Genomic DNA, 12,383 nt, shown 5'->3' on the forward strand with positions numbered 1-12,383 from the left:
GAGATTGTCCCTCTCAACACCATAAATTCAGGCACCAGGGTTGCTCAGAATCTGGAACATGTGTTCAACACGTCAGTGATTGTCAGCAAAATGTTCCAAGCAAACCCACTGCGAGTCTGTAAAGAAATAGGAAATCAGGCGATTTCCCCCTGGTTTCAGCTCCCACCACACCCGGCTCTGCCGGGATGCAGCTCTCACAAGCGGGGTGGCTGGGTTGGGACATTCCCTCTGTGTAAAGGGGGATAATTATGGAAGCGCTCACCAACTCTAAGGTTTGGGAAACCAATTACTTTGGTGGTGTGAGTCCAGATCAGGGTCCCGTTGTTCTAGGCACTGTACAGACACACAGCAAGAGAGAGCCTTTGGCCCAAAGGGTTTCTGGTCTGAATAGACAAGACAGACAAACTGGGAGGAGCGCTTCTTACTACGTCACTATTCAGCTTGTAGGTCTTACAGCATCCACCAGTGGGGTTTCTAAACTTGTTGCCATGCAGGTACGCACTGTGTGGAGCTGCAGAGGGACTTTGGAGCTGCAGAAGGACTAACTCCTCGCTCTTTCAGCTTCTAAATTCCTTGAATCAATGAACACGTACTTAGCTGGCTCCAAACAGAGATGCATTGGACCTGATTCTCCACTGCCTCGTGTTGCCACATCCATCGTGCAATGCTCATTGGCTGGCCTCTTCCACTCCCTTAGCACCGCCAGAAATGACAACATCGGGGGTAGCAAATCAGGCCCCCAGAAATTTTCTATTGCACGTGCTCAGTGTGCAACTTTCAACCAGCCCCATCTTTGTTAAATCGAGCCTGACTGTTGTGATTTCTAACCATGCAAGGGTCTGGTGCTCAGGACAGCCACGTGTGCTGGGCTTCACGTCGCAAACCTCAGTGGCTGGAACTGCAACCCTGTGCCAGGAAGTGTGGTTACAATTTTTTTTTCTATATGAGAAAATAACTTCTCCCATTCCCAGGCCCCACTCACCCAGAACATAGACACAGCTGAGGGACTTTGCCCAAACGATCAGCAAGAATGGAAAATTTCAGCCCCCACAGAAAGCTCTTGGGCTGTGAAAACAGGCTTAGAAACTGGTGTGAAGGATCGGGGGAGTTAGGGCTAATGGCACCTGCTCTTTGGTTGTTTTATCTATTGCACGCATGCACGATGGCAGAGTACCCTCTGAGAGCCGCATGGCCACATTTGTAATGGTGAGAGCAATTACCCGTTGGAACAATTTATCAAGGATCAGGGTGAAGTCTCCATCCCTGACTATTTTGCACTCAAGAGCAGATGTTTTTCTAAAAGCTCTGCTCTGGGAATTATTTGGGGCGGTCCCATGGCCTTTGTGACACAGGGGGTCAGACTAGATGCATCACGATGGTCCCTTCTGGCCCTGGAATCCATGAATCTCCACCTGTGTAAGTCTAGAGAAACTCTCCTGCTACCAGTGGGTTTCTCCGGATTTACACCGACGTAAGAGCAGCATCCAGCCTGGCGAGTCAAACTCCTCCCTAGTGACACGTTGGAGAGGAGAGTTGGGATCAAAATGCAGGAGATTCGTTAGAATGGGGTTGGGAACGCTTCTCCCCAGGCAGGTTCCCTTTCCCTACAGCATGCCAGGAGCTTCTGGTGGGCGCTGCTCCTGAGCCGCTAGCTCAGGCAGTGCCCAGATATGAGCAGGTCCCACCCTCTCCCTGTCCCGTCTGGCATCAACACACCCAAAGCAGGGCAATGGACTGACCTGCACCTGAGCCTCGCTCCTCATCAGGTAGCGCATCTTGCTGAGGATACACTGCTGGAGCTGCTCCCATGAAATGGCTCTGTCTTCTCTTGTCAGCAGCGGGGGGCCAAACCTGGAAAGCCACAGACAGCGGGTTGGATACAGCACTAGAAAAGGAATCACTGGCCAATCCGGGCAGGAGCCATCTCCTAATGGGCACCAACCCCTCCCTGAGCCTCTCAGGCATCTCTGGCCATCGCCTCGCCTGTTCAGGGGTGAAAGCCCCTGGTGTGCTAGGATACGTCCTAGGGGCTCTAGCTGGTGTGGGAGAAGGGAGCCCCAAAGCACACAGCCATGCAGAGAGGAAGCACTGCCTAGCAGTCAGAGCGCAGCACTGAGTACCCTGAATTACTGCCTCCATTTGTCAGAGGGATAAAAGCAGACAGAGAGAGAGCAGGCACACAAGGAGTCAATGGAAGATCCTGAAATGGAACCCAGGAGTCTGGGAACTTGTTATTTCGCTCCATCCATTCACTCCATCCACTACTTTCTGAAAACCACCCATTACTTGGCGATCGCTGCAACATTCAAGACAAGGTGGCACAAATAGGGCATTTCTGGGGTTCCCACAGCCATCCATTCTTGAACTTTTTTTTAAAGCATTCGGCACCATTCATGCTCTGAGGGAGGTTACCCAGCTACATGGGGCCACTGCTCTGCCCCAGGCTCGCTGGGGACTTCAGCAAGTGCTGAGCTATGCAGCCTAGGGTGCACGAGCACAGCGCAGCAACCAAGAGGAGATGAGCCCTGGGATGAGGCTGGAGTGGGTAGGAAGTGGATCGCCTGGCCACAGCTGCTGGGACAGCAGGGCTCACACCCACGCTGGGCCCATCTGGGTGAAGTGCAAGTGCTTCCCACTCAATTGCACTCCATAAAGCGCAGTGCATGACAAGCCATTTCCCAGACGATAATGTTTTACTAGCTGCTTTGAGCACACACAGAACGGTATTTAATGGGATTTGTGATGTGAAATGCGAATTCATTACGAGCTGATGGCGGCCCACCAGCCAGCGGTCTGTGTCAGAGCTCCTAGCAGGGCATGCTGAGCCACTCCCCCCCTCGGCTGGAGAACCAGCTTGAAAGGAAAAGAAATATGGGCTGGGCTTAGTGTCCCTGGGGCCGAATGGCTCAGCATGGCCGGAAGACCCAGCATAGGGATTCCAGGAGCAGCACCACCTTCTGTTCCCCTCCCTGGAGACCTGCCCCATCCAGAGGAAGCAATTAGCGAGCTAGAATGCCTGCTTTCCCCGGGCTTAATGACAGCCCAGCTGCTGGGCGAAGCAACAGAAAGAAAATCACTTCCAGCAAGCCCCAGCTTCTGCTTCATTTCCCACTTGTTCCGGCGCCTGCCTTTCCAGAGATGTCGAGCAGGCTCGGCCCGGGCTCAGAAACGGGGAGGCAGAGGCCTGTTCCAAACTGAGCCGCTGTGTTCTCCATCGCGCGGGGAACCAACTGATGGATCCAAACCCCTGCACTCAGCCCGGCCCCAGGGACCGAACGCCGTGTTCGCAGACCCCACCCAGCATGGGGTGGGTGCAATGACACGACATGAATCAATGGAGGAGTCTGTGCATGCATGAGAGACCTCTGAAAGTCAGGGGTATTGCTAACGTGTCTGGAGGGCTGGCAGCCCCTAACAGGAGGATGCCAGGGTAGGATCCTGGCTGCTGGAAATGGGAATGACCAGGAGACCATTCTCTGCTAGATCATGTTTTCGTTGCTGGGCCATTTTTGGTGCTAAGAAATCTTTCCGGGTGACGTTCACAGCCAGCACAGGAGGGAGGCATCAATGGGGCAGGCACTATGGCCCCCACCCCACTGCATCACTGACTGACCCACTGAATAGCCAAGCTCTCAGCTTGGACTTTGGGCAATGTTCTTCTCACCTGCCTGCCAGACTCAGGATGGGCAAAGCGGGGGGGTCAGACAGGAGCTGAGGAGAACCTGGCCCAGGGCTCAAACCCAACCTTGCCTGAGGCCCCATTGATCAGTTCAGCTCTTGCTTATACCCACACACCTCCAGGTTTCCCATTTCCAGGTGCAACCTGGAGCAGAAGCATTAAGACTGTTCTTGTGGGAGCTGCTGGCGCTGGCAATCCAGAGAGCCCATTTACAAGGATCCTGTCTGAGCGACGAGCAAATAGCTGCCTGTTGCCAGAAAGACTCTGAGTTTCCATTAAGGGGAAAGCAAACCAAGGGAGGACAGAGCCCATCAGAAAGCATGCTGTGTGTATCTCCTCTGGCATGCTCTGCACCCAGCTGAACACAAAATGGCTACCTGTCTTAGCCGTATCCTTGGGGAATAATTCAAGGTACAGTCCACAGGAGTCACAACAGTTAAAGAGCTCTTCTTCCTGCGCTGTTCCCAGGGAAGTCCCAGCTCAGACGAGCAGGCATGGGAGAAGGTGTGGGGGGGCTGATATTGCCAGAGTTACACAAAACCCATGCTTCTGTTTGTGTCTCCGGACAGACGTACCCCAGTAGCTGTATATACCATACCTGCCTCTGTCTCTCCATCACTCCTCTGTACATGCCTGGCCTTGCATGTCACTCTACTCCCGGAGCAGCCAGGAACACCCACCGAAAACACTCGTTCTAACTGACAAGACTCACTAGTGTCTCTTTATTGACACTCACGCTATGTATCTGACATACAAGAAAGGGCCCAGAACAGATCCAAACAGCTCGCTGGAACACAGATACGGTGTCGAGCTGTAGACTTTGGATCCTGGGTTTTGGTTCAACCCCTTCTAAGGGCTGGGGTCGGTCACAAATTGGGGACTTTCCTAAAACATGGGTGATTGTGAGTCAGGCTAAGTTCTCTGAGAAGGCAGCACAGCCACGTGGGTAGGATGCAGAACTCTTGGGTCTCATTCCCAGCAATGACTTACTGCACGATACCGTGCAAATCACGCCCAGGTCTGTGCCTCAGGTCCCCCATCCATAAAATGGGCTTAGCGATACTTACTCTCCTCTGTACAGCACTTACAGCTGTAAAGGGATAAGCAAGAACTAGGTGTGGTTATTAAAATAACACTCATCCAACCCAGACAAATCCCAATTCTGGAGCATTCTTCAATCCTTTACACCAGCCGTGGGCAAAAAATGGCCAGCGGACCAGATCCAGCTCGCCAGCCGTTTTAATCCGGCCCTCGAGCTCCCACAGGGAAGCTGGGTCTGGGGCTTGCCCCGCTCTGGCACTTCAGCCGAGGAGCAGGGTTGGGGGCTCCACGCGGCTCCTGGAAGCAGCCTCATGGCCCTGCTCCAGAGCTCCAGCTGAGGAGCAGGGTCAGGGGCCGCTCCACATGGCTCCCGGAAGCAGCAGCATGGCCCCCCAGCTGGAGCCCTCACCCCCCCTGGTGATTTCACTCCCCCGCGCATTTCACTCCGCTGCCCCAGCCTGGAGCCCCCTTCTGCATCCTGAACTCCTCATTTCTGGCCCCACCCTGGAGCCCGCACCCCCAACCAGACCCTTACCCCCTTCCACACCCCAACCCCAATTTCGTGAGCATTCATGGCCCACCATACAATTTCTATTCCCAGATGTGGCCCTGGGGCCAAATAATTTGCCCACCCCTAGTTTACACAGACGCCACCATTTCAGCCATCAAAATAAACCAATAAATAACTAAAATTTGTCAGCAAATCCAGGCTGCATCCGAAAAGGCAGGCCACACTGCAGGAGCAGCAAGGAAAAAGCAGACATGTGCCTCCAATTCCTTCTGCCCTTTATCTTGACACATGGGCCGAGAGAGTACCACACAACAGCCACAGCACACGAGAGGAGACACACCCGATGCTGGGATAAAGTCCCAGACAGGTGCAGAGTCAACGAAAAGGACAGAGCAAAACCAGAGTCCCAGAAAGTTCAGAGCAAGAGTGAGAGAAGGAATAACCCAGCCACGGGAGAAACAAATTCCTGGACCTCCACGGATTCATACACCCCCTGGCTCCAGTTCAGCCCTGCCAGTTCAGCCCTGCTAGGAGCTGGCTCCCACCCAAGAAAGCCAGCTGGGGGCACCATGCTTATGCCCAGGGTGAATTGGGCCCAGCAGGTGCATGAAACAGAGAAGAGACCCAAGGAAGGTCAACCCAGCCCTCCCCCCCGACACGCACACATGCAGCGCCCATCAGCTCCTCCAGTGGGTGATCTGTGACAGGACAGCCCCGATGGCACATGGCCAGGGCTGTACCCACTGTGTTCACCGCACACGCCTGCCATAGCTGCTGGGAAGGCCCCGGCTCGGGGCAGGCGTGGTCAGTGTGTCATATCTGTGACCCCAGCATGTGGCTCCCAGCTCTGCGGGGGCTGTGTCGGGGGTGCCAGAGGCAGAGGCATGGGAGCTATTACACTGAGCCTCCTCGGCTGTATGGCTCCGGCTGCCGCAAAGGCCCCAGCCCCCAGGGCATCTGACAAGCAGCTTGCTGCTGGCACGACCCAGCTAGCCAGGGGCCATGCTGACCTACCATACAGCCCCCTGGGACATAGGGCCCCTGAGGAGGCCAGGCGAAGCAACCCTGTGAAATGCAGGCTGTGAAAAGCACTGGGGAAGCACCGGGCTCCCCCCGTCCCTGCCAGCGGGAAGGTTAACGCTCAACACTGGACAGGCGAGGCCTGGCTGCAGCCCAGCTCTGCCACAGGCTGCTTGTGGGACCTCGTGCACACGGCTCCAGCCCTCCCTGACTCGGTTTCCCTTCCCTACATGGACAGCTGGCCGACCTCCCGCCGGTGCAAGGCTCGGGGCCCGTGGCGCTGCGCCGCTGAAGGGGTTGAACGAGTGCTGCCAATGGCATTAACATTCCCGACCCACAGCCGCCGAAAAGGGGGGGAAGGATCCCCAGTGAGATGTGGGCTGCAGCCTGTCTGCCCTCTGAGTGCCCCGCTGCACGCCTGTGCCCTCTGCCCCACCCTGGTTCTGGGCCGTTCCAGGGAGCGATGCCTCACGAGGCGAGCAACGTGGCATCATCTCAGAGATGTGGAGGCGGGGGGGGCCTGTGACTTTTCCTCCAGCCCTCCCCCCATACACAGACCCTAACAACCCCAACCCCGGCCTGGGCAGGGAAAGACTGAGACGCCCTGTGACTGGCACGGCCCTCTGAGAGCTCAGATGGACTCTCAGCGACAGCTCTGCCCCCGGGAGAGTGGGAGGGGCAGTGGCTCCCCTCCTCCGAGCTGTCTTTGGACAGAGGATTGAGAGGCCAGGCAGTGTCCTGAACCGGCAGCATCTGTGAGCATCCCTGCTCCTGCGCATGGAGAGAGGAGTACAGAGCCCCAGCATGGCTGGGCCTAGGAGAACAGGGAGCAGAGGGATCAGACAAGGTACTCGGTAAATGGCTTTATGTTGTTGGAGGAGGAGAGGCTGCGACAGAGTCCTTGTCCCAGAGTGAGGGGGGCACAGAGCCCCCTCATGGCCAAATAGAGTATTGCAGCAGCTCTGCCTCAGTTTCCCCACTCTCTTCTTTGGCGATCAGAGTGATCTGGTCCTCCACCACCTAGACGAGTCCCAGCTGCAATGACTGGCAATGCTGACCCCCATTCCCGGTCTGCAGTCCCACCATCCAGGGCCTGGCATGCTCTCCTGCTGCCCAGGGCTCTCCTGCTGCCTCGGGCAGTCTGTGGTTCCTGTCCTGAGCCAGGCTCCTTGTCCCATGCAGGCAGCCTGTCTGCTCTGCTTCCCCCGCCTGTCAGCACTGGCAGCTCAGCCCAGCCCAGCCCATCTCAGCCCAGCCACGGGGGCAACAGCTTAAGTGCAAGAAGCGGGGAGAGTGGCTCTGACAAAAGGGAGTGGGCTCATTGGCACAAGATTTCCAGATCAGTTCTGCAGACCTGAGAGGTTCAATCAAACACCTACTATTTCTGGTGCTTCGTTAATAATAATAATAATAACAATAATAATAACAACAACAACCCCAGCAGCTAGCTCTTATATAATGATTGTCAGCAGCCACTCTCAAAGGAGGTCAGTAGCATTATCCCCATGTTACAGAAGAGGAAACTGAGGCACAGAGCGGTGAAGTGACTTACCCAAGTCTACCCAGTAGGCTAGTGACAGAGCCAGGAATAGACTCCACCCCCCAGGTCTCATGAGCCCCAGGACAGTGCTCTAACCACTAGACAAGAGATTCAGCGATTCGGCCATGGCTTGCCTGCTCCATCCCAAGGAGACGGGTGCCATGAGGCATCCAACGTGATAACACAATGGATCCCGGCGAAGCCAGCAGGAGCTTCTCCGTGTGGATTTGGGAAAGTGCATGTTGAACCATAATGAATTTGCAATTGCACCCTCCAGTTTGCACTCCCGGCTGCACAAAGCGTGTACCGAACGGCAGGATACGCACATCCCCCAGCATATAATGGAGGCAAAGCGACATACCTGGCAGCTTGCAGCCCCGTCCCTGCTGTGTTGCAGAGGAGAAGCAGCACTCTTCCGCCTCCACCATGGTGCAAGAACTCCGAGGACATGGCCCCGGCATGGGGCAGTCGCTGGCCTTCGGGATCGGAGGAGTTGGGGGAAGATGGAAGGGGGCAGCCTGTAGAGGAGAAATACAAGAGCAAGAGGGCAGAGAATGAATCCCCGAGCCAGGGCTCTGGCATCGCACACTGCAGGGGGCATGTATGGAAGCACTGAGCAGGGGACAGTTACCAACTTGTTACCCCAAAGAGAGCAGGACAGTGAACTCCTGGCAGGCTGGTGACCATGGATGGCCAATGACATGCTGTCTCAGGCAGGCCGAATGACTTAGGAGCCCGCCCGTGGCTCTTCCTCCCCCTGCCAAGACTGCATACTGGAGAGATCTGGTCCACCAGGCCTGGCTGTGCACTGGGCTCCCCTTCTCCACACCAGTCTGTGAGGCATGGGCACCCCCAAGGGCATCGGTGACCAGCTTAGGGCTTGTACATCTCCTCCTGCCCCGACGGGTAAATCCCACTGAATAAGATTGCTTTCCTGCACCACCGTGGGCAGGAGGAATCAGAAGGACTCCCGGGCTGAGCACTGATCCATTTGCAGGGTACGTGGCTGGCAAGAAGGGCATGGCCCAGCCCACGGAGCACCTGCCATCTCCCGATCTTCTTACAATCCGGGCTGGGCAATTAACCAGAGCCCCCCAGTCTCCATACGGTTGGGAGAGAGCAGAAGGTGCTCTGTGCAGCTGGGCTGCCACGTGCCCCAGCTCCCAGTGCCATACGCTCCATCTCCTCTGATGCGTTCCCATGTCAGGACTCTCAGTTAGCACAGAGAGGTAATTAATCACTGCCAGGCTTGTCTGGCTGCACACCGCATCGCCCAGAATCACACAGGCGGAGGCTGCGGAACCAGATTTCCTGCCAGTCTGAGGTTTCACCCCTCACCACCCGACAGCCCGGCACCTGAAGCGTGAGACTAGCTCCGGTTCTGATGTCTGATCCACGCAGAATTTGTCTCCTTCCTGGGCTCTTTGCTGTTCTTTCCCCCTTGTCCCTGCAGAGCCACTAGACCACCCCTCCCCACAAACTAGAAACCACAGTGAGGACTGACCGTGGCGGGGGTGGGGGTGGTCAGTGGTTTAACCACGTGGTTCGCCCACTGCGCCTTTTGCACTCAGCAGCAGGTAATCAACTCTCCTCTGGTGGGCACAGAACACAAGGACTTTGGGGGCTGGCGGGGATGGGGGAGACCAGGGACAGGCACAAGAACCCAGCTGGCCCATCCTGGGTGTCACCCGAATGACAACCCCCCTGAACCACATGCCACAGGGTGACACTCAGCCGAACGATGCCAGGCAGAATGAAGACGAGCCCTGGGCGCACACACAACCCTGGCAGAGAACAGGAGACTGGATGCCACCTGCTCCCCCCACACACACTCTGATACCGTCACGCTCATGGCGCCTCCCCCGAAGAGCCAGATGCGCTGGTGCAAACCTTCCTGGGCTGCCGCTTTCTCCAGGGTCCACATTTTATCCCCTCCCTGCTCCATTCTGCCCTTGAGTGCCAGCCCCCATTCCAATCCCACTGACAGGTCCCTGCCCTGCTGCTGCCCCCACCAGCCCAGCCGAGCGCTGCCTTGAGATCTGCCAGCAGGCAGAGTCCAAAAGGCCAATGCATCTGAACCAGGCACTGCTCGGATGGCTTCCAGCTACAACCAGCCTCTCCTCTGCTTCGCAAACCTGCAGCTGAGCCCCTTGACACGGGAACTGTTACAAGAACCAAGCACTGATCGCACTGATTGTACAATGGAGCCCTGGCGGGTCTGGAAAAGCAAGAAACTAGCTGTAGGGAAGAGCAACACCAATGTACTCAAGCCAACAGGGCATGGACACAGTACGGGGGGGGTGGGGGAGTGTGGGGCCTAGAGGGGTACAGCGGGTCAATGCACCAGGCTCTCATCTCCAGACACCACCTCGGTTGGCAGGTCACAATGGGCCGAGCCCTTGATTCAAGTCCCTAGGGAGGGGTTGCTGCACAGCACTTGGGCATGCTTGGCAGGCAACATGGGAGGTGCCCAGGGCTGGAACAGCTGCGGCAGTGTCAGAGTACAGCGCATTGACAAAGCAGGTTGGGGGCAGACTGGGGAGCAAGGGGGCTGCACGGCGGTGCAGGACTCAGGGGCCCTGGCAGAGCTGTGCGGTGAGAGGACTAAATGAGAACTGTGGGGTGGACCTGCAAGGCCGGACTGAGGTGCAGCAACCGCAGAGATGTGTGGAAAGTCGGGGCTGCATTTCCCTTCAGCCAGTGCTGCCCCTCACCCGCTCACTCCTCATCTCCTCCACTGTTTTACCTGGAACCCTGCGATCCAGCCGGCAGAGGCTACAGCCCGACACTGACCTGCATATTTAGGGTGAAATGGCCATAGAGACCTCCCGGGACCCGCTGTAGGGCCTGTCTCTGCTCCCTGCACTGCACTCTCCAGCCCCATCCCAACCACGTGTCACACTGGGCTACTGGATCCTGCTGGGCCAGATGTGTGCTCCAGACCCCATCTCCAAATGTGCACAGCTGCCCCTTGCCGGCCTAGACATGATGGGATTTGGAGTTTGGCTTCCCCTGATGTCGGGGACGAACGGAAGCGATCAACATCTGGCTGCTGAGAAGAGCTGCTGGATGGTCCCTGGAGCCGCTGCCTTATACCTGACTGCTACTAACAATGATCATTATTCACCCAGGGGACCTGCTGTGAGGGCTGAATGCCCCTCGCTTGTGGAAGATCCAGGCCCAGACTCGCTCCAGCTGGGCAGCAGGCAGGAGCCTGGAGCAACACGGGGCAGGCTGGCCTGATGGGCACACATGGGGAGAGGGTGGGAGCCTGGCCAGGATGGGCTTGTGCTCTCGAGCATCCTTCTGCACCAGCCCAGCTGCTTCGGGAGCCCTGCCTGCAGCATGCAGCTGCCCCCCTGTCAGACATACCAAGGGAACAGACAAGCCCACCCTTGAGGGGAAGTATCCCTCAGGCCCGCGGCTCCAGGCCAACCCTTGGAATTATGATGATTCCTCCCTGCACCGGATGAGGAGAATCCAGCCCTCGAGGGAAATTAATACAGTCTCTTCAACCAGGTCCTTTGTGCAGATCTGTCCCCATCCCTGATGTGCCTCAGAGCACAGCAGACTGAAGCAGAGCCTGAGGGGTATTGGCAAAGCGAGAGGGGCCAGGCATGCTCCACTCCCTAGCCAGGGTCCGGGCAGCCCTTTACTGGGGAAGGCCCCTGGTGGCATGGGTTCATTTCTGAAGGGGCAATGACGGGACACGTTCTGGGCTGTCAGAGAAATCTCTGCAGTGTTGAGAGGTATTGGCTGGGTGGGAGGGGAGCCCAGGACTGCAGGTGGGATGGGGGACAGTGGGGTTAGGATTTGTGCACACAGGCAGCACTTGAAGTTAGGGAGCCCAGAGCTGGAATAGCAGGAGGGCTGCAGGCCAGGAGTGAGGGGCATCAGCAGAGTTGTCAGATAAACGGTCCAGCACGTGCATCGCATTTGGGTTTCTCTAGCCACCACCAACCCACTCGTCCTTCCCAATCACCCTGCTAGTCACAAACCCCACAGTGCTCGTCCTGCCCCACTCCTCGCCCGCCAAACATCACTCGGTACAATGTGCCTCTGCACCAGACTATAAAACAAACTCATCTGGGGAGACACTCCAACACATTTAACACCCAGCGCAATGTTTCCATTTCCACAGAGCCGGCCAGTCTATCTGGTGCCCTTCCAGCCCCAGTACTGAGGGGCTTTGCAGAGGCTGGGGAATGCCAGGATCACAGAGCGGCCAGAGCCCAGCTCTCAGCATCAAGGCTTGACGCATAACTTCTGGACATTAAATATTTATGGATATCAATCAAGAGCCAGGAGAAGCTGCTGCCTTGGGGACAATCCACGCTAAGTCTTGTACTTTGAAATGCCATCTACTGACTCATGCGCCAGCACGGTCAGGCTGTCGGAATTGCGCAGAGCACTGAGAGATTGCGCCAAAACTCAGTTAATTCAGCAAGGCCCCTGGGCCCTCGGCGCTGGGCTGTTATCTGTCTCCTCCTCAGTCTCCTCCGGAGCAGGTTGCTTTGCTCCACGTTTTGCCTCCACTTTGAGAAGCCCCTGCAGCTCCAGGCTTGTTCCCGTAAAGCCAGCCTGGAGAAAAC

The 12,383-nt window shown here is 56.7% G+C and overlaps 1 protein-coding gene across 1 annotated transcript in view; it reads right to left on the reverse strand.

The window, feature by feature from the left end:
* USP43 (ubiquitin specific peptidase 43) overlaps window positions 1–12,383 on the reverse strand; it is a 176,387-nt gene that overhangs the window by 38,952 nt on the left and 125,052 nt on the right. The window contains exons 7-8 of the mRNA XM_038372636.2: window positions 8,153–8,309; window positions 1,740–1,851 (exon numbers count right to left, since the gene is read on the reverse strand). Coding sequence (XP_038228564.1) covers window positions 1,740–1,851; window positions 8,153–8,309 — 269 coding nt within the window. The remainder of the gene's footprint in view (window positions 1–1,739; window positions 1,852–8,152; window positions 8,310–12,383) is intronic.

The sequence above is a fragment of the Dermochelys coriacea genome, chromosome 14 (genome assembly GCF_009764565.3).
Source record: "Dermochelys coriacea isolate rDerCor1 chromosome 14, rDerCor1.pri.v4, whole genome shotgun sequence".
Taxonomy (NCBI): Eukaryota; Metazoa; Chordata; order Testudines; family Dermochelyidae; genus Dermochelys; species Dermochelys coriacea.